General features: G+C 41.8%; 1 protein-coding gene across 1 annotated transcript in view; it reads right to left on the bottom strand.

Annotated features, from left to right (window-relative positions):
- LOC125623141 (uncharacterized) overlaps positions 1–26,649 on the bottom strand; it is a 107,097-nt gene that overhangs the window by 3,453 nt on the left and 76,995 nt on the right. Inside the window, exons 6-9 of the mRNA XM_048822009.2 lie at positions 6,827–6,916; positions 4,075–4,218; positions 1,791–1,945; positions 888–1,006 (exon numbers count right to left, since the gene is read on the bottom strand). Coding sequence (XP_048677966.2) covers positions 888–1,006; positions 1,791–1,945; positions 4,075–4,218; positions 6,827–6,916 — 508 coding nt within the window. The remainder of the gene's footprint in view (positions 1–887; positions 1,007–1,790; positions 1,946–4,074; positions 4,219–6,826; positions 6,917–26,649) is intronic.

A 26,649-nucleotide genomic window follows, 5' to 3' on the forward strand; every position in this document is an offset into this window, starting at 1 on the left:
CAACTTAACTTTGATGCCAAGAAGGTCCTGTCTAGGGAGGACGCTGCTTTGTGCAGTTGTATCTCCACCAATTTAGCTGCACTAGTACAAACCCTAGAGGTGAAATCCTGGTTCCACTGAAGTGAATGGGAGTTTTGCATTCCTGTTGATGTCACAGGGGTGAAGATTTCTGCCCATCTGGAAGCCCCAAGGCAAACTCCACAAATACAAATCACTTTTCTTTTTACTCTGGTGCCACATGGTTACACTAGAGCTGTGTCTAGACTGACGTGTTTGGTCCTGTACTTTTGTTCCTATAATTTCTAATCAACAATTAATTAGCTTGATGGTACATGCTGATGTAGACACTCCATAAACATTTGTTCCTCGAGTTCAGTGTAGGGTGACCCAAGACCAGAAGGAACAAATGTTTGTACAGTGTCTACATTAATATGTATAGTTGTGTAACTTGAATTGAGTTAATTGGCAATCAATTAACTTAAGTTACAATGTAGCCATAAACTTATACAGACAAGCCCTAGAGGTTTTTCATGGGGCTGCTATTCAGCCCTAGCAAAACGTCTACAAAATAGCCCCCAAACGATTGTGTAGATAGGGCCTAAGCAGCAATGGTCTGCAGTGATTTGAACTTGAGGATGAGGCCTTCATGCAGCATCACCCACACCACTGCTTTCTAAAGACTGTGACTATAAGTAAGGAAAACTTAGTCTCTGTGGAACAGGTCATGCTGGAGACTTTGCAATCTAAGATGGAGCTAAATATGTGCCTTCAATCACAGTACTAGCTCTGTGCTTTGGGAATTACTTAGCGGGGAGCTATGCGGTCAGAGCTGTATCTGCATTTATATTAATGTAACTTAACATTTATACAAAGAAAAATCCACCCACAAGCTCAGCCTGTGCCCTTCTAACTGGGAGTCACCCAGCCACATCCATCTTCCCTCTTTCTCTTGAAAGTTTAATCCAATCCAGAAATATTTCGTTTCTGTTCTGGTTGCTATAAATTCCTGTGGATTAAACAGAAATACATTACACACTGATGGGCCATTTCAGCTCTGCCTCATTCCTCATGCAATCACATGCTCATTTTGAACCGAGACCGGGATACATGTGAAAGACAAGGACTCAGCCACACCGGTAACTAGTTTGGTTGGAACAGCCTGAGGGCACATGGGAATCCTTATAGCTGCTTTTCCCAAAAGTCTTGCACTTGGGAGAACATAAGAGTCGCTGAAAACAGTCAGACCCTGAGTGAACTGCCAGACATAAAAATCAGGCCCTTTTTTACCTTGTATAGGGAATCTACCCTCTACATTTCCAAAGGGAGACTGGGCAGGCCCTCGACAGCGTGAAAGTCGCACTCAACCGCAAAGCAAAGCCTTTCCTGCCTTAGCAGACTGCGGAAAGCCCTTGATCACACCCCCAATCTCCTCCCAGATCAGAACTTATTCTGCTTTCTACATTTGCATCTGAAGCATCTGCCCATCAGCCTCACGGAGACCCAGGGAAGCCCACTGAATTGGTAGAGCAGCTTTTCAGTAATGGATCAGAGGACTGATCGCAGCCAGAGGGAAGAAAGGCCAGGCCCCGCTTCCTCTGGGTGTCTTCCCAAGTGGGGCTCTTGTTTGTGGGGAAATAAAAGCCCATTCACAGACAGTTTCTCAGGGAGAGCCTGCCTGGTCAGAGGTTCTGATAAAACCTAAGGTATATTTGTGCTTTTCAGTCAAGTGTCTGAATGACATGGAGGGTTTGCTGATTGCTGGGTACTATGTGGAATGTTCCCAGACTTACCATCTCAGCCTCATCTTCAACAACAAGCAGCTGGGATTTCCTGCCTGAACAATTTCGCATACTGGAATCCCAGGTCCCCGACTGCTCTGAGAAATAGTAACAGCTCCCCCTGTGCAGCATCCACCCTGGGGGGCAGAGCAGACACTCGGTTCTTCCTGGGGAGGGGGAGGAAAGAAGATCATTACCCAGCATCACAAATGGTTTAATGACTCCCATCACATATTGTGGGGAAGCAAATAGCCTCCCAGCTGTTAACAGTACATTTTGGAAAATTAAATATTCTTGGTGAAATGTCACAGCTGTCAGTTGCCCTGCATTTTACCGACGGGTCTTACATTCTTCTAATTATCGTTGAATGGGTTAAATGCCTATTTAGGGAACCATTGCTTCGAGCAACATGACACCGTGCATGCTCCGGCCTCGAACTGTGAAACTGGTGCTTTTGTTTCCTGTGTGCTGCACGTTTGCCTCTCTAGGAGCCTGCAGGCAGCAGCTGCCATTTTGTTCTCGGTTGTTGAGATGCAGCCTGTGACTGTTCTTGCTTGTTCGGTTGTTTTCCCTTCACCTGAAATGGCGGTAAATCAGTGACCTGAATATTGTTTGCACGTGTGTGTGTGTGTGTGTAAGTAAAAGACGAGGATTCTTCTTTTTCTTTGTATTTTAGTAGCTCCTAACGGCTTGAGAAAGGGCCCCTCTGAGTTGAAACATGGTCCCTGCCTTGAAATTCCTACAATCTAATGTGATGAGGAGAGGATGGGGAACAACAACGAGCTGAGAGCAAGTGACGTAGCAGAGAAGAAGTCTCCTCATTGATAAAAGAAGACTAGAAAAGATAAAATTGCCACTTATGCAAATGTGATCAGTTTCCAGTTAAATAAAGGAGAGGGAGAATGTTGATAATCTATTCTGAGAGTAAACCAGGCTTCTTATGCCACTACTACTGAAGAGTGTTACAAGAAAAAAATTAGTTTTCCTAACTCTGGTGGGGAAATGACATTACAAACATGTTTTCCACAGGATCTGGGTGAGTTGTAACGAATCTGGTGAAGACCCGGGTGTGGCTGTTGTGTTGTGTCAGGCTGCTGGGGTCAGAGTGCTGAACCAGGGCTGCACAGTGCACACACGTTCAGGGAGCTGCATGTGTTTGCTGGCTGTTGGTGTCTGGGCTGTGAGCCACAGCAGCAGAGCATTAAAGACACCCAGGGTTACATGGCAAGAAGTGACAACCTCTCACTGGTCTGAATAATTGCACTCCAAATGTCACACCCTCCCTGGGTTAGAGAGACACAGAAAATGTACTTCCTTCTAACACAGCCCTTGTCTAGGCAAAGACTTTAACTTGACCGGGTTCAATAAGTGTTAAGAGCACCCGGCCTTATCTATCCTAGACCTCCAGTGTACGTCGGTTACAAGTGTTGGCCTGAACGTGGTACCAGCGTACTTTAGATCTGAGTCTACAGAGGGCCACAGTGAACAAGTAACTTTATTAGGATAAGGGAAACAGTATTATCCCTAAAACTACACTCATTCTCTTTCTCCCTCACCATAGGAGCTTCTGTTTAGAACCTTCCCTAGCTCACTCCTGCTTGGCTTCCTGCTACAGGTTTTAAGCAAAATATTTGCATTATAAAAATATTTAACAACAGGTAATATTTATCATCAAATTATAGATTCAGGGAAATAAGGCTACATGTGTCATTTAGTAAAGGGCCCAGACTGCCAAAGTCCTTCCCTCTCTTTGCAAAAAATCCTTGGCCTTGAGCAGTTCTTGAAAACACCAGGAAGCTGTAAGGCAGAGGTTTTCATTTGAGACCCCTTTGGAAATTTCGAATGGAGGTGGGGACCCCTTTGTAGATATAGCTGAATTCTGTTCAGTCAGTTTTCAGTCTAAGTCTTTCACAGATTCCTTAGACATAGTTTGTGGACCCCCAGAAGTCCATGGACCACAGGTTGAGAATCAGTGCTCTAAGGTATCTAATGTCATTTTTAAAAGCAGCCCTGGACATTCCAGTTCTATTCCAAGCACAGGGTATGTATCAATAATTATAATTACTAACTAGGAATTGTAAATATTGGTTCAAATACATCTTCAGGGCCAGATTCTGATACTTTTATTCATCCTGAGTAGTACCTTCTTCTGTGAATCGTTCCATTGATTTCAACGGGGACAGTAAAGAAGCCACATTTTGACCCATAACATTTTCAGGTTGTTATAGAAAAGGGGTGCTAACAAACAGCAGAAGGGAACACACTGCACAGTTAGAGAGGGCCTGTAACTCCTCACCCTCTCTATCGTCACACAGGTAGTCCATTAATCCACTGATTGTCATCGAGCATCTCCCTGTGCATGGAGATTCCCCTGAAGATGTAGTGTTTTCAGTGCAGGTTGTCCTGGGCAGGGACGGACTCTGACCATTTCCCCTCCAGACTTCAATGCAAAGGAAGACAACATGGTTAATAGGAGCATCAGTAATATGCAGTCTTGGTATCTGAGGGTCAGAAAACACAGTTGTATTACAGAGAGCACAGTCAGTGAGGAAGGCAGCTTGCAAAGGGATTAAAAATAGGTTTGTGCCTTTTTTGTTGGGTTATGAGATATCAAGAAGGCCTGGTATTTTTTTCTCTTTGTTGTATTTTGTTTAAATTTGATTTGTTTTCCTTGCTTGTTTTCTCCATAAGAAATTCAGGTCTTGCCTACTTTGGTGGAGAATAGGTACGGTTATGACATTACATGTACTACAGTTATATATCTGTTTAATTGAAAAGAGATATCAATTTGATTCAGACTGTCTAGAATTCTGTTTTTTCTTTTATTAGCCCCCATTTAACCTAAGCATATGAGAGTAAATCTCGTTAACAAAAAGATCCAACATCCCAATATTTAATTTAAAGGATGAGACGCTACCTTCCTATGTAGCGGAGTCAGCACAGAAATCCTCCAGCAATAACAAGGAAGTCAAAATTGATAATCCTGATATTTCTAAGGTAACAAACAAGCAGTAAAAAAAAAACACTACAAAACCTTTCAGGGCTTATAGTTATTTAAATAGTTTACAAACATACAAAAAATAATATGTAACTTGAAAAATTATTCAACCATATCTGCCAATGGCACCACCTAAGAATATGATGAGTGCTTAGGGATTTTCTGTATTCATATCCGACCAATGAATTATGTGCACAGGGTCTCCACAGTCCCACCAGCCCCAATTAGTGTCCATGCAGTGAGGCCTGTAATTACTTGAAAGTGACCCTGATGCTACTTGCTATTAGAAGAAGATCACACTTGGACTCCAGGTTATGGCTCAAACCCACCTGCAAACTTCCAACATGTTTGAACCAGATGTAATTGGAGAGTGGGACCACTTAGACCAGAGGGTCAACCCATCATGCTTATTTAAACCTCAAAAAGACGTAAAAAGCAGGACAACTCTTTCCCCACCTTTTGTCTGTCACCTTTAAAGGCCTAGTTAGTGGGGATGTACAGTTAAGCTAAAAGGAGCTCTTAGGCCAAAGAATATAATAGTAATGCTATCAGAGAATTCACAATATTGTCAAGACTAGTGTCAAGAGATAGAAGGGATTTTGTTTTTAACCTCATTCCTCACTGTACCCCAAAGCAGAAAGAGACATACCTTTTAAGCTTCACATTCATAGAACCGCTGATTCACCAAAGCACTTAAGCATGTGCTTAACTTCAATCACACACTAATGTTTCATGGAGGTCAATGGGATTTAAGCCTGTGTCTAAAGTTAAGCATGTGCTTAAGTGCTTTGTTGAACAAGGATACTTTGCTGGAGCTATTCAGGTGCAGAGAATGGCTACGAGGATGATCCGAGGAATGGAAAACCTACCTTATGAGAGGAGACTCAAAGAGCTTGGCTTGTTTAGCCTAACCACGTAAAAGCTGAGGGGAGATATGACTGCTCTCTATAAATACATTGGAGGGATAAATACCAGGGAGGGAGAGGAGAGTTCAGCGCCAATGTGGAAACAAGAACAAATGGATATAAACTGGCCATCAACAAGTTTAGACATGAAATTAGATGAAGGTTTCCAACCATCAGAGGAGTGAAGTTCTGGAACAGCCTTCCAAGGGGAGCAGTGGGGGCAAAGAACCTAACTGTCTTCAAGACTGGACTTGATATATTTATGGAGGGGATGGTATGATGGGACTGCATACAATGGCATGTAGCTGACCTGTGACTGCTAGCAGCAAACATCTCCAATGGTGGGTGATGGGACACTAGATGGGGAGGGCTCTGAGTTACTACAACGAATTCCTTCCCAGGTGTCTGGCTGGTGAGTGTTGCTCACACGCACGGGGTCTAACTGGCCACCATATTTGGGGTCTGGAAGGTATTTCCCCCCGGGTCAGATTGGCAGTCACGCCGGGGTTTTTTCGCCTTCTTCTGCAGCATGGGGTCACTTGCAGGTTTAAACTAGTGTAAATGGTGGATTCTCTGTAACCTGAAATCTTTAAGTCATGATTTGACGACTACAGTAACTCAGACAGAAGTTAGCGGGTCTATTACAGGAGTGGGTGGGTGAGGTTCTGTGGCTTGCAATGTGTAGGACGTCAGATTAGATGATCATGATGGTCCCTTCTGGGCTTAAAGTCTATGAATCTACACCAGCTAATGATCTGCCCAAGGAAATTAAACAAAAAAAACTACTTTATGGTCCAGTGTCACAAAGTCAAGGCTGGCAATTTAATCTTATGAATAGAGAAATTCAAAGGTTAACTGTCTCATAGGTCACTGAAATCCCCCACAAAGCACATATACAGTATCTCGGAGTACCTGATGCTTTGTTAACTATTCACCTTCATCAATATCCTGCGTATGAAATAATAGTAAATGTCCCTGTGGAAACATTAATATTTTAATTTTTTGATTTATGTGTTTAACTTGTCACCCATAATGTTGCATTAATGTCAGTTATTTTTTACATGTAATATCCTTTTGGTGAGGTTTAAACATGCACATAGCTGCATGAATAAAGCAAAAGTTGTCATCTGGAAAGTGGCACTCACAAATAGTGATTAGAACAGCCATGAAAACCAGTGCGATAAGCCCCAGGACTAGAGCAACATAGAACCAGCTTGAACACTGGGAGCCAGGACCTGCAAAAAAGAAAAACAAAAGAGTTGCTTTGGAGGAAATTGCAATTTAAGCCCTCACATTGCTAGCATGCACAAGCATTGCCACATTGGCTTCAGATATCGGACAGTTTCTAACCAAGTGCTGAGATAGAAATTGACAGTCTAAAAATACTTCTAAGTGAAAGGAAACATCTTTATTTGTTAGCATTTTACACCCACTTTGCACAGATGTAAATGGACACACAAAGGGCAGGATAGGAGAGAATCACACTCTGGGAGAAGGACCTTGGCGTGAATGTTTCCCAGGATGACTGGGACCCCAAGGAACCCAATTGCTTCCTATGACAGGATCATAGTATTGGCAGAGGAAGGGAATGCTGTAAATGTCACAGATTATAAAATATTACATGAAAATTCGTTCAGCCTATATGATGAGGGCCATCCACACATAGCTTTCTTCCATGTAGTGGGAAGGGGAAGGAATCAGTTGTTTCTGTGGCACTGGGGTTCCACTGTGATCTTTGGCAAGTTGGATGCAGGGCTGGGGGATACATTGTTCACACACCAGTGCCACACAGATTACCTGAAAAAATGTAACACAGCCCCAGGTTGAAGCACACTTCCTGTTGCCCCCTCTGGAGTGAATCGCTGCTCTTTGAGGCAAGTCCTAGTAATGACGCTCCGATAGAACCACTCATCCAGAGAACTAGGGAATGGTGTACAGGAGGGGACAAGGACCAGAACACCCTGAACCTATGCCTCAGAGAGAGATCCTGAGATATGCATCGAGTAGTGGGCTCTGGGGGAATGAATTCTCTTCTTTTTCCCCAAGGGAGGGTAAACTTGCCATCCCACCAATGGGACACCTCAGGAAAATCTCCATGAAGAGTTACTGTGGAGGTTTCCTCCCCTAATGTCTGACCCTCATTTCTTCAGAAGGATGTGCTGTGGGGTCACTGTCATTTGGACTGAAAACTGGTTCATATGACTGTATAGAAAGGATAATGGTCCCACACCAAAGTCTTTGTTAAAATGAAGTTGAGGTTGAAGGTTCATATCAGAGCATTGAGAGTCCTGCACGTAGGATGGAAGAATCCCATGCACTGCTAAAGACTAGGAACCGAGTGGCTAGGCAGCAGTTCTGCAGAAAAGGACAAGAAGCTGGATATGAGTCAACAGTGTGCCCTTGTTGCCAAAAAGGCTAACAGCATTTTGGGCTGTATAAGTAGGAGCATTGCCAGCAGACTGAGGGATGTGATCATTCCCCTCTATTCAGCATTGGTGAGGCCTCATCTGGAGTACTGTGTCCAGTTTTGGGCCCCACACTACAAGAAGGATGTGGAAAAATTGGAAAGAGTCCAGCAGAGGGCAACAAAAATGATTAGGGGTCTGGAGGACATGACTTATGTGGAGAGGCTGAGGGAACTGGGATTATTTAGTCTGCAGAAGAGAAGAATGAGAGGGGATTTGATAGCTGCTTTCAACTACCTGAAAGGGGGTTCCAAAGAGGATGGATCTAAACTGTTTTCAGTGGGAGCAGATGACAGAACAAGGAGTAATGGTCTCAAGTTGCAGTGGGGGAGGTTTAGGCTGGATATTAGGAAAAACTTTTTCCACTAGGAGGGTGGTGAAGCACTGGAATAGGTTACTTAGAGAGGTGGTGGAATCTCCTTCCTTAGAGGTTTTTAATGTCAGGCTTGACAAAGCCCTGACCGGGATGATTTAGTTGGGGTTGGTCCTGCTTTGAGCAGGGGGTTGGACTAGATGACCTCCTGAGATCCCTTCCAACCCTGATATTCTATGATTCCATGATTCTAAAGGGGCACTCACCTCTTGAGCACCTCTGAGCAGCTTGGTGTGGTACCACATGCCTTTTCTCACCCCTGGTGCTCCCTGCAGGACAACTGTGGTGGGTTTTCAGTGGTTTGGCCCTCTGGCCAAGTCACAAAATTGAAATGAACCCCTTGTGGGGTATTAAAGATTTCAGTAAACAAACAGGCTATTTGCCCTCACTAGGATCTTCAACCTGGTTCTGGGCCCTTTAAATTGTTCAGGTTTGCAACTAAGCCCTGCCCCCTTCTTGGGTCTTTCACTACTTTATCTGTGGCTGGTGGAGGAACCCAGGCCTCCCACTGCTCTGGTTTCCAGCCCAGGGATCCTACAACCAGCAGCCATATATCACTTCCCTCAGTCCTTCACTGCTGTTTCCTTGGGCCTCTTTCCACCTGGCCCCTTTATCTCCAGCCCTGTCTCAGGTCCAGCATCCCCAGGTCCTTCTCCCTCTGTGATCCCAGCTATGGAAATTCAGCCCAGTATGAATACTGTCTGATTGCTGGCTACTCCAGCCAGGTACAAACCCCCTTCTCCACTCCCAGCTAGGAGCTAAACTGCTAAAGCCAGGCAGCCCTTTTTATTTGGGCCAGCATGGCTTCTGATTGGCTATTGCTAGCCCATTTTGCCCTTGGAGGACCAGGTCTCTGTGGTTTCCAAAATGGCTGCTCCAGAAAGTCCCCTCTAGGAAAGCTTGTAGGAGTAACCTTCATTGCTGTTCTTCTCCCAGCTTGCTACTTCTTGGAGTGCAGGGGTAGTAGGACTGTGGCGGACTCAGCAGGGAGCCACAATGACTGAATACACCCTGTCACAGTTTGTCCACCTTACAAGAGTGTTCTAGTTATAACACAAACCCAAAGGTTAGAAACCCAGGAAATTCAGGGTTGAGGTTGCATTCCCACAATAAGCCACAGAGTCACACTCAGATAACCACCAGGTCTCTAACCCTGCCTCCATACAGTGTCACAATGTAGTATTCTCATAATGTTCACTCTGAGTTCAGTTTAAAGTATTCTGTGGGCCATCTGACCGGCACTCAGTGCGGTTCAGGACAAGGAGGTGGGGTAAAGATGGCTTACAATACAAACAGTAGGTGAAACTCTGCATATAAGATGGTCTCACCAGGGTAACTGTGGCCAATCACACACTGGGAGTGTTGCTGCAATGGAGCAAATGAGTTGTGACTTAGATAAGGTTTCATAATAAACAAGGTGCTTAGATGCCTAGAGTCTGAATGGTAGTAAACCAAACCCCAGTCCAATACATTATGTTGATTAATTTGTGAATGTTCTCATTAAAAATCAGTTTTATTTTAAGGCACTTCCCTCCTCCCAAATTTCAGAAACAGAGCACAAAAGAATTTCAGAAAATCAGAAAATGCCAGTTTAAACTACTTTTGAAACTGCGTTCACCACAGAGCTGTTGTAGGGCTCAATAAGCCAGTGAATAGAAAAGTCACCATTTAAAATGTTGAAATAATTTCTATACATGATTTATAATTTAGAGATTCTCAGCAGTATTGTTTTCACAGTTTTCTAACATAATAAAGAATACATCTCTAATAACTAAAAATGCCACCCCAACAAATACCCACAATACCAGAAGGGGAAGTCTCTGATCTGCTGGTCCTTTCAGATTTACCATGCACACGCAGTTCAGCATATGTGATCTCTGTAAGGAGCAAGGAAATTCTGACAATGTTGAATGTGAGAACCATTACACAGAGACATCATTACAAGAATCAGTCTATCTGCAAAGTGCATATATTCCCCATGGTGCTGGCTCAGCTTCATTACTGCTAGAAACAATGGGCTAGATTATACCTGAGACTACATGTCTATGCAGAGGAGCAATGGGGAGAGTAAGAATCTGCCTTACACTGCTGCATGAACTACCTGAATCTTGGAACAGGTGGATAAGTAATGTGTGTGTGTGTGTGTGTGAGGGGAGACGGGGAGAATGGGTGGAGTGTGTGTGTGGGAGGGGAGAGGGGGAGAATGAGTGGATCCTTGACTCGGCCCACAACAAACTGGCTGACATAGCTGAGTCAACTCAGGGGGAGTCACAAATTGTGCTGATATATGCCAGCATAAAATTACCACCCCCTTGGAGCAAGGGAGAAGCAGAGAGGGAATTGTGCCTCAGAGAAGTGTCTGTGAGAAATCATAGCTCCCCGGGCTACTCCTGGTTGTTATGCACCAACCTGTGTGCAGGGCTATGTCACTAGTGGATATTAGACACTGAATATTATACTGTTCCAATGTCAGGGACCGGATAGATTAGGTAGAGGTGGTCAAACATTGATTGTCAAAACATTTTTCAGTGAGAAATGAGTTTCTGACATTTCAGTTTTTGTCAAAAAAAAAAAATGAACCACACAAAACTAAATATTTTTCTTTTTTTGCCAGCAAACCGTGCCCCCCCCCCCCCGCCAAAATTGCAAAACATTTTGACAAAATGCTGGAACTTAAGCAGGAGATTAAAATGGAGCCAAAATAACTCAACTTTAAAGCATGCGTGTACCTCAGTTATTAATCATTATTTCACCATTTTTGCTGGGACACAAGATGTTACCTTGGTTAAACATATCCCTAGTTTTACAGAGGATAATATTTGCATCTTTGCCCCACTCAGGAAAGGGTGAGATATAAGATGAGGCTTGTGTTGCTGCTGTCATGGGTAGTTCATGTTTTTTATAAGAATACTGTGAATTTAAAGTGTGATTCAACTTCTGAATAAAAAATGCTGGTTGAATCATAGAATCATAGAATATAAGGGTTGGAAGGGACCCCAGAAGGTCATCTAGTCCAACCCCCTGCCCAAAGCAGGACCAATTCCCAGTTGATGACAAGATACATTCCTCTTGTTTTTTTGCAGAGCCAACACAACTCAGAGGGAGGTTCCTGCTGTTTATTCCTTTCTGTGTAACATCAAGAGAATAGTTAACTAATTCCAATTAATTACACATGTGAATACCATTGACTATAATGTGAGTGCACAAGTGTTGCTGAGGGCAGAATTTGGTCAGCAGAACTGGTAATGCTGCATGAGAAGGAAAGGTAATGATGCATGACCGTCAGATAAGCAGTCTAGCTGTTAGAAAAAACATCCGAGCACACTTGATCTGTAGAGTGTTCAGTCTGAACTATTCAAAATTTTTACAAAGGTAAATATCACAAGAAAAATATTGGGGAAATGGTTAATAAATGAGGCACATCTATGCTTTTAGGTCCCCTGTGTTGTGACTCAGTGGGTGTACAGACATTTTGCTGTTTGTTTTGTTCTTTCTTAATTGATTCGTCCAATAAAATGTAGAAAATATGCACATTTATATTTATTATATATAACTGTAATTAAATATTTTTTCTTAAAAAAAGTTTTAAAATGCTGTTGGTCCCAGAAGAATTATACAGATATAGTTATTGTACAGAGAGATAACTCTGATAGTGTTTGCAGGAAGACATTGTTCAAATATATATTTTATTTAAAATCTGAATATTGTTTTATGGTAAAGAAATAATGGAGGCTTGTACATTTTAAAATTTAGTTGCTGTATAAATAGGAAAACTCATTTAACCCTATTGACTTAGAAAACCTGTAAATGTAAAAAAAATTCCCTCCATCCCCAAATAAATACACATTACTTTTTTTAAATATTAAACACAACTTATCTGGCTGTATGAAAAAAAGTGACTCTGTATCATGGAAACAGAATTTTTCCCAAATAAGTTCATTGCCTGTATTTCAAGGTATCTACATAAATGAACATTGAAGTTAGAATGCAAAGTCCTCAGAAATCATCAGACGGCAAAGTCCAGGTTACTCCTGCAACCTGAATTCTACCTGCTGCAAACATACCCGTATGTGACATATAAAAGAGCCCTATCTCACTAGATTCAGATCTTCACAGATCATGTGCCACATATTAAAAGTGAAATTTTACTCAACTTTGTTATACATGTATATGCAAATCCAATGGAGTACAGAGATATTTTTTTCTATTAAATGGAAATTTCCACTCAGCGTATATACACAAACATGCGGAGTGTCAATGCAACTTTGGCAGATCCTTAGTTTTGTAGATTCATAGATTTTTAGACCAGAAGGTAGCATTATGATCATCTAGGCTCATCTCCTATATAACACTGGCCATATAATTTCACATATTAATTCCTGTATCAAAACCCATATCTTGTGGTTGAGCTAGCATATTTTTAGAAAGACATCCAGAGATCTAGAGACTTCAAGTGATGGAAAATCCACCACAGCTCTTGGTAAATTTTTTCAATGGTTAACACCCTCACGGTTTAAAATCTTCACATTATTTCTGGTTTCAATTTAACCAGCTTAAACTTTAAGCCATTGAATCTTGTTATGCCTTTGTCTGCTCCAATAAAGCACCGTCTATTGTCAGAAATCTTCTCCCCATGTACTTGTATACCATGATCAAGTCATGTCTTAGCCTTTTCTTGCATAAACTAAGTAGATTGAACTTTCTAAGTGTTTCACCGTAAGACAGGATTTCTAGACCTCAGATTATTCTTGTAGTTCTTTTCTTAATACTTTCTAATTTTTCAACATTCTTCTTAAAATGTGGACACCAGAACTGGACACTGTATTCCAGTAATGGTCTTACCAATGCTGTAAAAAGAGATAATATTACTTCCCAACTTCTACTCAACATTCCCCTGAATAGTATTGGTCCTCTTAGCCAGAGCATCTCACTGGGTGCTCATGTTCAGCTGGTTATCTACCATTACCGGTATAAGTCTTTCTCAGAGTCACTGCTTTCCAGGATACAGTTCCTCATTCTGAAGGGTGAACTACATTATTTGTTCCTAGATGTATGACTTTGTATTTGACTGTACTAAAAAAATGAGCCCAGATAAAGGTATTTAGGTGCCTAATTCCCACAGATTTCAATGGGAATTAAAAACTCCTAAATATCTTTTAGGCTATTGGCCACATTGTTCAAATGCATCCATCTTATCAAGTGATCCAGATCAGTTTTTAATGATGAGGACAGTTATTATTCACCACTCCACAAATATGTGTCATTTGCAACCTTTACCAGGAATGATTTTATGTTTTCTCCCAGATCATTGACAAATATATTGAATAGCATTGTGCCAAGAACAGAACTTCGGGGCACCTCACTAGAACCCTCTCGCACTGTGGATTATCATATAGCAAAAAACACCATGCATGCAGAATACATTTTTTAAACCCCACATAACTTGGGCAAACCAAAACCAATTTTCATCAAACAACTATGTCCCTTCCAAATTTCAGGTTTCATCCTTCTTCTACTGAGTCACAAGAGGTGTTTAAAAATTTGTTTGCAGAAAATCTCCATTTTCTTCCACCTCTTTTGCACTTAAAAATCTCACCTCTTTTTTTTTCTTTGAAACTTTCAGAACAATTTCCACCTTGACTGAGAGCTTGTGTACCAAATGACAGGTTTCAGAGTAGCAGCCGTGTTAGTCTGTATTCGCAAAAAGAAAAGGAGTACTTGAGGCACCTTAGAGACTACCCAATTTATTTGAGCGTAAGCTTTTGTGAGCTACAGCCAGTGAGCTGTAGCTCACGAAAGCTTATGCTCAAATAAATTGGTTAGTCTCTAAGGTGCCACAAGTACTCCTTTTCTTTTTGTGTACCAATTGTCAGCCAAAATATTAAAACTTTAGGGTAGGAATAATTGAACTTAGTAGCACACATTCTGATTCAAATATTAGCATATATTAAATGGATTCAGAATTGGCTAACAGAAAGATCTCTAAAAGTAGTTGTAAATGGAGAATGACCATCAAATGGAGGTGTTCTGCAAGATTGGTACTGGGCCTGACTCTATTCAATATTTTTATCAATGACTTAGAAGTAAATTTGAGGGAATGGTAAATAATGATGAAGCAGTGGTACAGAGTGATCTGGATTGCTTGGTAAAATAGGCCCATGCAAACAAAATGTGTTTTAGTACACTCAAATGCAAGTTCATAAATCTAGGAACAAAGAATATAGGCCATACCCACACAGCAATTCTAAAAAAGATTGAGGGGTCAGTACACAAGCAACTCAATATGCGATCCCAGTGCAATGCAGTGGGGAAAAGGACAAATACTATCCTTGCATGTATAAACTGGGGAGTATTGAGTAGGAATAAGGAGGTGTCTTTACCTCTGAGAACGGGATTGGGAAAATCACCATTGGAATACTGCAACTAGATCTGGTGTCCCCATTACTAAAAGGCTATTGAAAAATTGTAGAGGATGCAGAGAAGAGCCACAAAAATGATTCAAGGGCTGGAGAAAATGCCTTACAATTAGAAACTTAAAGAGCTCGATCTGTTCTTCTTCTCACAAAGAAGACTGAGAGGTGACTTGATTACAATGTATAAGAACCTTTATAGGAAGAAAATATTAAAGGGCTCTTTAATTTAGAAAAGAAAGGCATAACAAGAACCAATGGCTGGAAGCTGAAGCCAGAAAAAGTTAAATTAGAAATAAGGCCTTATTTTTTGTAACAGTAAGGGCAATTAATCACTAGAACAAACTACTAATGGAAGTCGTAGATTCTCCATCTCTTTCTTCATATCAAAACTGGACGCCTTTTGGTAGACAAGGAGTTATTCAGCCCCGTAGAGGAGTAACTGGTTGAAATTCTATGGCTTACGATATATAGGCAGTCAGACTAATAATAATAACCTAGCCCTGTACCATATATTATCACTATTCTAATTGTAAATGCAATGAAGATAAATAAATGAAATGAAATTTAAATGATGAGAAATAGTTTTTGTAAATATATATCAAAATATTGTTTCTACCATTCAATTACATTAAATCACAGCTCAACAATCAAGAATCAAACTAGATAGTAAATATATTATTTATTCTAATAATACAGACTGTAAAATGATTACATTGTTGGTTGCTAATATAGTTAATTAATAGCTATTGTACCCTGAAAACATTATGAACTAGCCAACTTACTCTGAACACTATGTATTTCATATTTACTTTTAATCATTGTAACATAGGTTAGTGGTGGTCCATCATTTTTGCAAAATGTACTGAAGAATGAATTCATCAATTGTTTTCAAGTCCTGGGAATATTATTCACAAAGAAATATTGTCAAAGTCAGCTCTTTTCCCCTAATATCCACTTAAACTTTTGTCTTTTATGATAAGCGTATGATGTGTTTACAGATTTGATAGTTTGGTTACAGGAAAGTCATTATTTAAAAACCAAATATAAAAGAACTGTGGACAAATGGGTCCGTCTGGTGCCTTCCTTGCAGCAGCAGTGGCTGAACTTTCAACTGTCTTTTGTGATTTCGGGGGGATTATATGCCACCATTTTGCCAGAATTAGCACATTGGTCAAATGCAATAATTGGCCTCTCAGGCTAGCTAATTCAGATCAGATCATGGCTTACTTAAGCCATAGTAACCCTCTGATCAGACAAAGACATTTAAAAAAATAAACTATTGTTCTGCTAATTTATAATTTAGCTAAACGTATATTTTATTCTGTTATTAGCAACACTGGGCCAGATCCTCAGAGAGGGTAAATGAGCATGACAACACTGATTTCAATAAAGCTTTGCGGATTGATATCTTCTAAGGATCAGGCACAATGTGTGTGCAATTTTGTCCTCAAATACATTGCCTTCACTAGCAAAATGTCATGACAATTATTTAAAGCTTTTTGAAATGACATTTTTTAAAGAAAAGACAACATGCAAATATGAATCTGATAACTATTAAGAATATTTTACCTGGATTCGAAGTCGGAGGAGCAATACATGATCTTTCCCTGGGTAAAATCTTTACATCGGTGTGTGTGACCTGGTTTGCCATTGGTGATAAAATTCTGTCTGAGTGTTGGAAACAGTTGCTTAACAGAGTAGGTTGTATCCTGCATTAATCTCACCTGCCTCCACAGACACACACACACACACACACACACACACAGCATGATGGGTCTAGGAGAGGTTAAAAAAAAAGTTATTTCTGTTAAATGTGGCTTCACAGCTTCCTCTCATTGGGCATTTTTCAGCCATCAGTCTGCCTCTTGCAATGTGAGATCTTGCCTTTAGGATAAAATATAAATGACTAAAAGTAGAAAAGGCTATGTGGGGGGGGGGGGGTTGGTCTTGGGGAAACATTTTATTTTTTTGGTCACAATGTAATAAATTGTCTAAGGGCTTGTCTACACACAAAAGTAGTACCACTTTAATTATATTGATAGAGTTAAAACTGTACAATGCCCCAAGGATGGATGCAGTTATATAGGTATAAAGGTGTTCTATATTAGTATAGATATTCCCATTCAGGAAAGTAAATAAACTATATTAGTATAAGGCACTTCTAAACTTGTATAACTGCATCTACCCCAGGGCTTCGACCAGAATAACTATTTCGGTAAAAATTCACACCCCTCACTGACATAGTTATACTGTTAGAAAAACTGTGTGTAAAACAGGTTTTAGTTTCACTGGTTTAACTGAAGGTGTAATTTAAATGTATATAGTTAAACAGTACAAAAAGACGAAGTTAACACTCTCATTTCATTTTAAGAGAGTGGATTTTTAGATTTAGCTTGTATCCAGTGGCGGATTATCCACTGGGCCACTGGGGCCCATGCCCAGGGGCCCTGGCCAATTGGGAGACCCTGGAAAAATGGGCATCCCCACACCCTGACCTGCTCTGCCCACCGTGGAGCAGGGTTGGGGTGCAGGGCCTTGCCCCGCTCCACCCACCTGGCGTTCCTGCTGGGAAGTGGGGATGGGTTTGGGGGCTTGACCCACTTCACCTGCCTGGCACTCCTGCCAGGGAGTGGGGATGGGGTATGGAGGCTTGCCCTACTTCACCCGCCTGGCACTCCTGCTGGCAAGTGGGAGAAGCTCCCATGACCCAAATCTGCTCCCCGGCAAGAGCGTGGGGCAGGCAGGGGGAAGCTTGCACCCCGACACTGCTCCCTGGCAGGAGGGCCAGGCGGGAGGGTGGGGCAAGCCCCTGTACCCTGACCCCATTTCCTCAGCAGGAGCACAGGGTTGGGGGTCGGGGGGGGGGGACTGCAAGCAGAAGGCATGGAGAGGAGCCCTGACTCGCTCTGGCCCAGGCCCCAACAAAAGCTTAATCCGCCTCTGCTTGTATCTGTTCCAACTCAATTTAAATGATCCCAAATAAGCAATTAACTGAACTAAGAGTGTCCACACAGTATTTTGCACTAGTTTAATTAAATTAGTTTAAAGTCAAATCTTTATTTAAACCAGCGCAGTTCTGCACATCAACAAGCCCTAAGATTCTGTAGAATTTCAACCTTTTGTGTTACAGAAACCACAGTATTGTATGATGAAATACTGGGAAATAATCTGGAACTATATTATGAAATGAAGAGTAATGTGGATGGAGTTTAAGAATAAAATTCTCCTCTCAGATCTGCCCACCAAATGTTACGTCCAACAATATGCTGTCTCTGATGGAGTGTACACCCCAAACCCAGCCCTTGAAGGGGTTAAAGTGGCTAGGTGGGCCAATTGACCACCTAGGCTGCACCTGGAGGAGTCAGGGAGCAATGAGGGCTAGTTAAAGGATGAAGTTCATCTGGACAGGAACAGGCGGGGCTTGTATACAGGTAGCTGAGAGCAAAAGGAGGCTGCAGGGAGGAGGTCTGCAGTCACTCTGAGGCTAGGGAGAAAAAGGAGCTTGGCTCGGAGGGAAGGGCATACCCCGAGGAGGGTGGAGAAAGAGTCTGATTGAGGAAAGGTAGAAAGCAGTACAGGGAAACAGCAGCAAGGTGTGGGACAGTGCAGAGCTTAGCATTGTAGGGTTCCTGGGTTTGGAAGCCAGAGAATAGGACGAGTCTGGGTTCCTCTACCAGCAACTGGGGAAGTGGCACCATTGAGGGGCAGTGAATTGGAAGACTGTCTGGGACAGTTGTTACAGAGACTTTGGTACACCCCCCACCTTCCCCCACCCCTGAATGAGAAAACTACAGTGATCTGGCCAGAGCACCAAGCCATGAAGAGGGAACAGTCAAGTCCTGAGAGAGAGAGAGAGCAACTGAAGGAAGAGGCATCAGACTGGCTGGGCTAATCCCCAGCCATGGCCACAAGGAGGTGCTCCAGTGGTCAGCAAAGTACCCTGTGACACTGTCCCTACATTCATAAAGCAGATACCTTTTGCATACCAAATCCACTGTAGCTCTCTGTACTTTAAAGTAGCACCCTGGAACCCCCATATAGTTATGATATGTTTTGTACGAAGTATGCCTTGTGAGGTATCATATTAAAAGTCTTGATCTGTTGAACATTAATATCATGTTGGATTGTATGTGCTATCATTGTTTGTGGAGTTATGAAATGTTGCTATGTGTGTATTCCTGAAATATGTTCCGAGTTTGGGAACATCCACAACCAGCCTTTCAGGTACAACAGTGGAGTAGCCAGATGAGCTGATGGCCCATTACAGGGAATCTACTTTCCCAGAAGACTTCTCAGAGAGAGCATGGAGACTGCTTGACTAATGGAGGTGGACATGCATGTCACAAGCAAAAGATCTTTCCAGCAAGCTGGAAGAAACTATAAAAGAGGGGAAGGGACATCATCACTTAGCCTCTCACCCTCCCTCCCCCACAGCAATACCTAGAGGAACATCTGAAGGACAAAGACTTTGAACTGGAGGGGAGCGGTCTCGGGCTGGAAGGCTGTTCCAGCCTGTGTATTGAAGATCTGTGACCTGTTTGTACCATCTATCAGGGTGAGACACTGTTTGATTCAAATCCTGTTTAGTTTATAGAACTCAGATTGCGAATTTACTTTTCTTAGGTAACCCACTTTGATCTCTACACTTACTACTTATAATCACTTAAAATCTATCTTTCTGTAGTTAATAAATCTGTTTTATATTTTACCTAAAACAGTGTGTTTTGGTTGAAATGCTTGGGAAATCTTTCAGCTCAGTTTAAAAAGGCTAGTGTGTGTCACTCTCCACATCAAGGGTTGGAGGACTGGGTAATGAACTTATACTGGTCAGATTTCTGACCAGTCTAAGATAGTACAGTTCTGCGGTGCAAGGCTGGGGCAGCATTGGCCTCTCTATTGTTGGTACATGACTGTCTGGGGAAATCATTCATGTAACTCAGTTGGATGTGTCCCTGTCTGTGAATGTCTATGTAAGTGCAGCACCTGCCAGAGGACTGTAGCTTGCCAACAGCATCAGAGAGTGAGAGGAATACACCAGGTTGTGGGACTGAGAGCTCTGTGGTCCCACAGTCCAGGTTGCACCCTGGGAAACCCATCACACCCACCCACAGAAATTAGTCAAAGAACAACCAGCAGAAATGGATATACAGTCTATCACCTCCATCCCCTACAGCACAGACCCATAATAAAGAATAAACAAAGCACCTGGCTAACTGAGACTTCTTTCTACTCACTCCCCCTTGTTGCAGGGGACTTTGGGTACAATGTTTTTGTCTATATGTTTTGTCCAAAGCACCCACCATATTTTAACCTGATGCCCCAGAAAACAAGTACCCTTGTAGACACAATTTTGACATTTCTAAGAAGGTGTTCTTTTACAGGTTCTATACTTTAATTTAGTTTATTTTCATATAGAAAACTCTTATAGAATTTAATAGGGATGAAACCAATACAAATCTATTGAAATTAAGTAAGATTCTATAGAAATTACTCTAAAAACCCAACAAATGCAGAATGATCTCCTTTTTCTATTTTTAAATCAGTCCTATGCAATTCTGTAATAAGGACAGAATTCTCCACTAATTGCTAAAGAGTGGCTAAAAATCCTAAGGGAAGAGTCTCATTTTCTTTTACAGTCCATAGCAGGTTTCCGTAAGGGTTCATGTCAACTGAAAATTTGGCTCCTTGCAGTCATGTTTGTGTTGTTCCCCCCTCCTCCTTCTCTCAGTGTTCATTAAACACATTACTCAGAACTAGTGTGCCTGTCAGTTAAGATTTATATGTAATATTTCTAAATCATTTGCTGCTGCAGCAACTATGGGATAAGCAATCTTGTATGCAGAAACAGAGTTCATTCCATGGCATCAGCCATGTAGTTGGCATAATAATGACATACAGCATCCCTTATCTGATTGACTTATCTGCAACTGCCTGCCATTGAAGCTCTGAACACCCTTCAGAGCAGGAATTTCAGGCCACTGGCACTGAACAATCCCCTGTGGGTTTTTTTTCCAGTCTGCACCAAAATGGGCCAAAAGCGATTGCTGGGAGCGGGAACTGTGATATGTTCATTTAGTTACACACAGAAGTAGGGTCTGAACATCCCCTTTCTAAATGATTCAGAACGATCAAGTTTTTCCCGGACCCTTGCCGATACCATTGCTCTCATATTCCATCCACTGTTCCCTTCTAATTTTCATCACACTCACTTGCTGCAGCTTGTCTTTAATTTGATTGTAAGCTTTATTCATTATTATTATTTATTAGTATGTCCCCTCAAGCACACCATGGAGTTACTGAAAATTCTTGCACTCTGGACTCTGCTTGGCCAGTCTGTAGTAACATAAAATACAGTATCAGTGATCCACTATTGCCATCAAGACCAAAGGATAACAAGATTTGCACTTGTAGCACTCAGTGGCATTATATGGCAGGCAGAGGTAGGCAAGTGGGCTGATTCAACAGTGTACAGAGTTGGGAAAGCCTATTTCTGTTTGGACCCTAGCATTATCTCAAAGTAATTTGTAATAGTGACCACACTCTCCATTGGGGTTCTCTGCATTGTGAGGATCGTTTCAGACACACTAGTGCCCACCACCGCAGGGTGACCTTTCATACCTCAACAGGCCATTGTGTGTGTTTGCAGCAAAGTTTTTTAAGACTCTGGCTCTGATGCCACTTGCTGGTGCTAGGACAGGTTGGTCAGCTTTTGCATATATCACCCATCCTATCAATTTATCAAATAACTATTGGAATAGGACACTGATCCACCTCCATTCAAAGGTTTATGGTGACTTTATCACCTTCACAAATTATTAAACTTCCACTAGTTTTTGGAAGACACACAATCACCACAGCCCATTCGCTGAACTCTGTGCAGAATTTTAATATGCCTGCTCTTGCACTTCTGCTGATTACCTTTGCACAGATTCTCATAAAACAGTGGCTTTCAACCTTTCCAGACAACTGTAGCCCTTTCGGGAGCCTGATTTCTCTTGGGTACTCACAAGTTACACCTCACTTAAAACCTACTTGGTTACAAATTCAGATATGCAATACAAAAGTGTCATAGCATGCTATAACTGAAAAATTGCTTACTTTCTCATTTTACCATATAATAATAAAATCAGTTGGAATATACATATTATACTTATATTTCAGGGTACGGTATATAACAAGTTATTATGTGTATGAAATTTTAGTTTTACTGAGTTCGCTAGTGCTTTTTATGTAGCCTGTTGTAAAACTAGGCAAATATCTAAATGAGTTGCTGTATTCCTTAGAAGACCTCTATGGACCCCTGTTTGAGAACCACTGCCTTAAAACATCAGTAACTTGACACAACTTTAGAAATGCAGGACTGGGATTTCAACCACATGCAGCTTTGTGTTTACACCTTATATTAACCATATGTCTGTGTAAATGAGATTTATATTTTTCTCTTCTTCCTCTGAGCTTCTTGAATTTTTACAATCCCATCCATATATGAAGAAATGTGTCATGTTTTCTCATTGACAGAGAGTAAACATGAATTTTCAGTCTGGATTGATTTTTTTTTCAAGTTTAAAAACAAGAACAAACGCAACGTCTCTGAAAAGGCGCATGGTGTGAGTGTGACTACTGGTGAATGTTCCCCCTGTTTCATTACCAATGAGTGAAGCTGAATGCAGGTTAATTTGAACAAGTGAACCTTCATTAAGCCATATGCACTGCTCTGTAAATGTGACTGAGTTGCTTCCAGCCCAACTCAACCTGTTTCCTGTTCCCCAGCTGTCCCCTCAATCACAGCTCCTCCAGAGAACATGGCCTCTTTCATGATCAGTGGAACTGGAATCATACAACCCCCATCTCTATGGGGCAGGGATGTTTGATGATTGGACCAGCAGGGCAAAGAAAACCTCTGGGATCCTTCCCCACTATTCACAAAGCATGTGGAGGTTGTGCCTGAATTGGGGAGTTTAGTTCAGGGAAGGAGGAAAGATTTCTCTGCCACTCTCTGCTGCCATGGCTAGGCTCTGGCAGGCAGGAGAATGGAAGGGTGAGTTGATTGTCTGTTGTGGCTCAATTGTGTTGTGAGGGATGAATTCCATAATAAATTCCTCAGTGATGAAATTGCACAAAACATAGGGCCCTGATTATAAGATCTGGTATCTCCCTGCCTATCTGAGTTAGAAACAAAAGCTTTAAACATGCCATTTAAGAGCTGGGTGGGTGAGAGATCAGGCCTCAGATCTATTGTTCATTGTCTCATGGACTAGCCCTGTGTTTCTGAAAATGGACTTTCCTGGTCTGGGGTTTCATAGGAAGTCTCAGATGCTGGAGCAATGTAGAATTCAATCCCCGATTTCTCCAGGTGGCATTGTTTCTGTCTATCAAAGAACAGCTCCAGTACACAAAGAATCTGTGTTCTTTTCAGAGAAAGCATTTCTTGTACTAGTTCGTTAATTTTTCTATTTAATAATCCATATGTCTGCAATTGTCATCATTTCCTTTCTCCGTATAGCAGAGAGGCCATATATGTCAATGTCCAAGCACGTCAGAAATCTAACAAGAGCAACAGATCAAAGACTTTCTCTTCTGGTATTGTGGTGCTTCATTGTGATTTCGTTATTAATTTATTTCCTCCTTTTAGCAAATAGTAAATATAATCTTTTTGTGCCTGTACACTATGCATCTTTTCACTGAAGACAAGTGATTTCAGCATTCTAAATGGTGACATTTCTATTAATTGCTGAGCTTTATGACAACTTGGGCTTGTCTAGACGAACACTTACTATGCAGCAAGCTGGAGTGTAAATCTACCTCACATCAGCGTGCCATGCACTAACTATCCCTGTGGACCCCCCTGCCACACACGAAGAGTTCCCTAGTGTAAAAGAGAGAGAGAGAGTGAGAGAGAGAGCCTGGAGCATTGGGCCTGGTGCAAGACCTGAGGCCTGAATCAGAGGCTGTGAAGCAAAGTTAGGCCATGTATTAAAACAGATGTTTACAAATTCACTGTCCAATACATGACCTTGACAAAAGTATTGCTAGCACTACTAAAACATAGGCACTCCTAAGAAGCAACAGACAGTGGGTATGTGTGAGAACTCACGCCAAAAGCTTAGCCCAGGGACATCCTGACTTAACACCTGTCAGAAATATAAAGGGAAGGGTAAACACCTTTAAAATCCCTCCTGACCAGAAGAACAATCCTTTCACCTGTAAGGGGTTAAGAAGCTGGGATAGCCTCGCTGACACCTGACCAAAATGACCAATGAGGAGACAAGATACTTTCAAAAGCTGGAGGGAGGGAGAGAAAGAGTCTGTCTGTGTGATGCTTTTGCTGGGGACAGAACAGGAATGGAGTCTTAGAATTTAGTAAGTAATCTAGCTAGGTATGTGTTAGATTATGATTTCTTTAAATGGCTGAGAAAATAAGTTGTGCTGAATAGAATGAATATTCCTGTCTGTGTGTCTTTTTTGGTAGCTTAAGGTTTTGCCTAGAGGGATTCTCTATGTTTTTAATCTAATTACCCTGTAAGGTATTTACCATCCTGATTTTACAGAGGTGATTCTTTTTACTTCTATTAAAAGTCTTCTTGTAAGAAAACTGAATGCTTTTTCATTGTTCTTAAGATCCAAGGGTTTGGGTCTGTGGTCACCTATGCAAATTGGTAAGGTTTTTTACCAAACCTTCCCCAGGAAGTGGGGTACAAGGTTTTGGTGAGGATTTTGGGGGGAAAGAAGTTTCCAAACAACGCTTTCCCAGTAACCCAGATAAACGTTTGGTGGTGGCAGTGGAAGTCCAAGGGCAAAGGGTAAAATAGTTTGTACCTTGGGGAAGTTTTAACCTAAGCTGGTAAAAGTAAGCTTGGGGGGTTTTCATGCAGGTCCCCACATCTGTACCCTAGAGTTCAGAGTGGGGAAGGAACCTTGTTACTTACTAAGTTCTAAGACTCCATTCCTGTTCTGTCCCTAGCAAAAGCATCACACAGACAGACTCTTTGTCTCTCCCTCCCTCCAGCTTTTGTCTCCTCATTGGTCATTTTGGTCAGGTGCCAGCAAGGCTATCCCAGCTTCTTAACCCTTTACAGGTGAAAAGATTTTTCCTCTGGCCAGGAGGGATTTTATAGGTGTTTACCTTTCCCTTTATATTTATGACAACACCAGATAAGAGGATGTTTTGCCTAAGACACCTGGAGTATGATACAAAGGGAGGTAACAAGAAGAGATCATAAATCACATGAGGTGGTATGTAAATTGTTTGTCTCAGTCTATAAATGTCAGGGTACCTTGCCTTAACCCTTTGCATGGCCTAGGGGACAGCAGAATTTCCTGCTGCTGACTGAGCCATTTTTTGCCACTTGGCACTCATGTGTTAGTGTATCTGGAGATCCTATGGGACACTAGGACTGTGCCTTAAGGGCAATAAATCTGTCCGAGTGCCTTTTTCACCAGCCTATGCTGGTGTTCCTTTTTTATTAATATTGAGGCCTATTGAATTAGCAAGCAGCCTTCTATGCTTCTGTTAATAACCTTGGCATTCCAGGAATAGAAACACTAAGCAGCTATAACAGCTCAAAGCAGCCCCTGGACAGTGTTACCACAGCAACAACATTCCAGCCTTCAGCACTTAACAGCACCTAGTGCATGTTAATCTACTCCCATTTCAAGCACGGTTAATCAAAGCACACTAGGGAATTTTTAGTGCATGGCAGCAGGATCTGAATGGACATTTACTGTGTGGCAGGCTAGTGTGAGGTCAATTTATACTCCAGCTTGACACCCACTGTGTGTTTGTGTAGACAAGGCTCTGCTCTTCAGACAGCAATTTCTGAAGTAGTCTTAAATTTGCATTCTCAGTTTTTTCTAAAATATGTTGTGTTCTGAAATTAACTTGTATCTACAAAAGCGGGGGATGCTTTTAAATAAGAAACAAATTGTAATGAGAACAACAAGAAGTAAATGAATATAATTCATTAGACTGGAATTTATTTTTTTAGAGCATCTCTTACACCATTTGTGTTATAAATTACGTTATAGTTCATTGCTGTGCATACTGGTAATTCAGTGACTGAGTAGGCAAATGTATTTAGCTGTTAAATTCTGGGCAATTCAGTCAATCACACAAAGGGCTCAGAACTTTACTGTACTCAGTATCTTCCATGTGCAGAAGAGACAAGAGAGCTGCAAGGGAGCCAGTTGCAGGCATCAGAGGTTAACAAGGGACCAGTTCAGCCCCCAGTGTAGTTTGGAACAGTTTAAGGGCTGCTCTAAACTACATCCCTGCTGTAATGGCCTCCAAATGGGTGTCTAGCAGCTGGGGATTGTCAGAGCACACTGCCCTCCAGCCAGACCCCCTGCCACATCCTACTTGCCCATGATATGCTACATGGGGATTCCCTCAACAATGGGGGAAACCTCCAGCTGGCTGTTTTATCCAACTATATGGCCCATTTTCTCAGAAGTTAACCCAGGGACTCAAGCACTGAACTACCTATTGAGGGATTGTGATGGGTTATACAAACCCCAAACTGAGCCCAAAGGGGATAAAAGACCATACTGGGTCCAGGTAGCCCGTGGGGGCTTGCTTTGCATGTGGGCAACAATGCCATTTCCAGGGAGACTGCCTGTTCATGGATTATAATTATGGGCAGGCCCGGATGCAGACAGCCAGGCTCAGAAGAGCGGCCCAAGGAAAATGTTAGGCTCTGTACATGTGGATGACTAACCAT

This window comes from Caretta caretta, chromosome 1 (genome assembly GCF_965140235.1).
Source record: "Caretta caretta isolate rCarCar2 chromosome 1, rCarCar1.hap1, whole genome shotgun sequence".
Classification (NCBI taxonomy): domain Eukaryota; kingdom Metazoa; phylum Chordata; order Testudines; family Cheloniidae; genus Caretta; species Caretta caretta.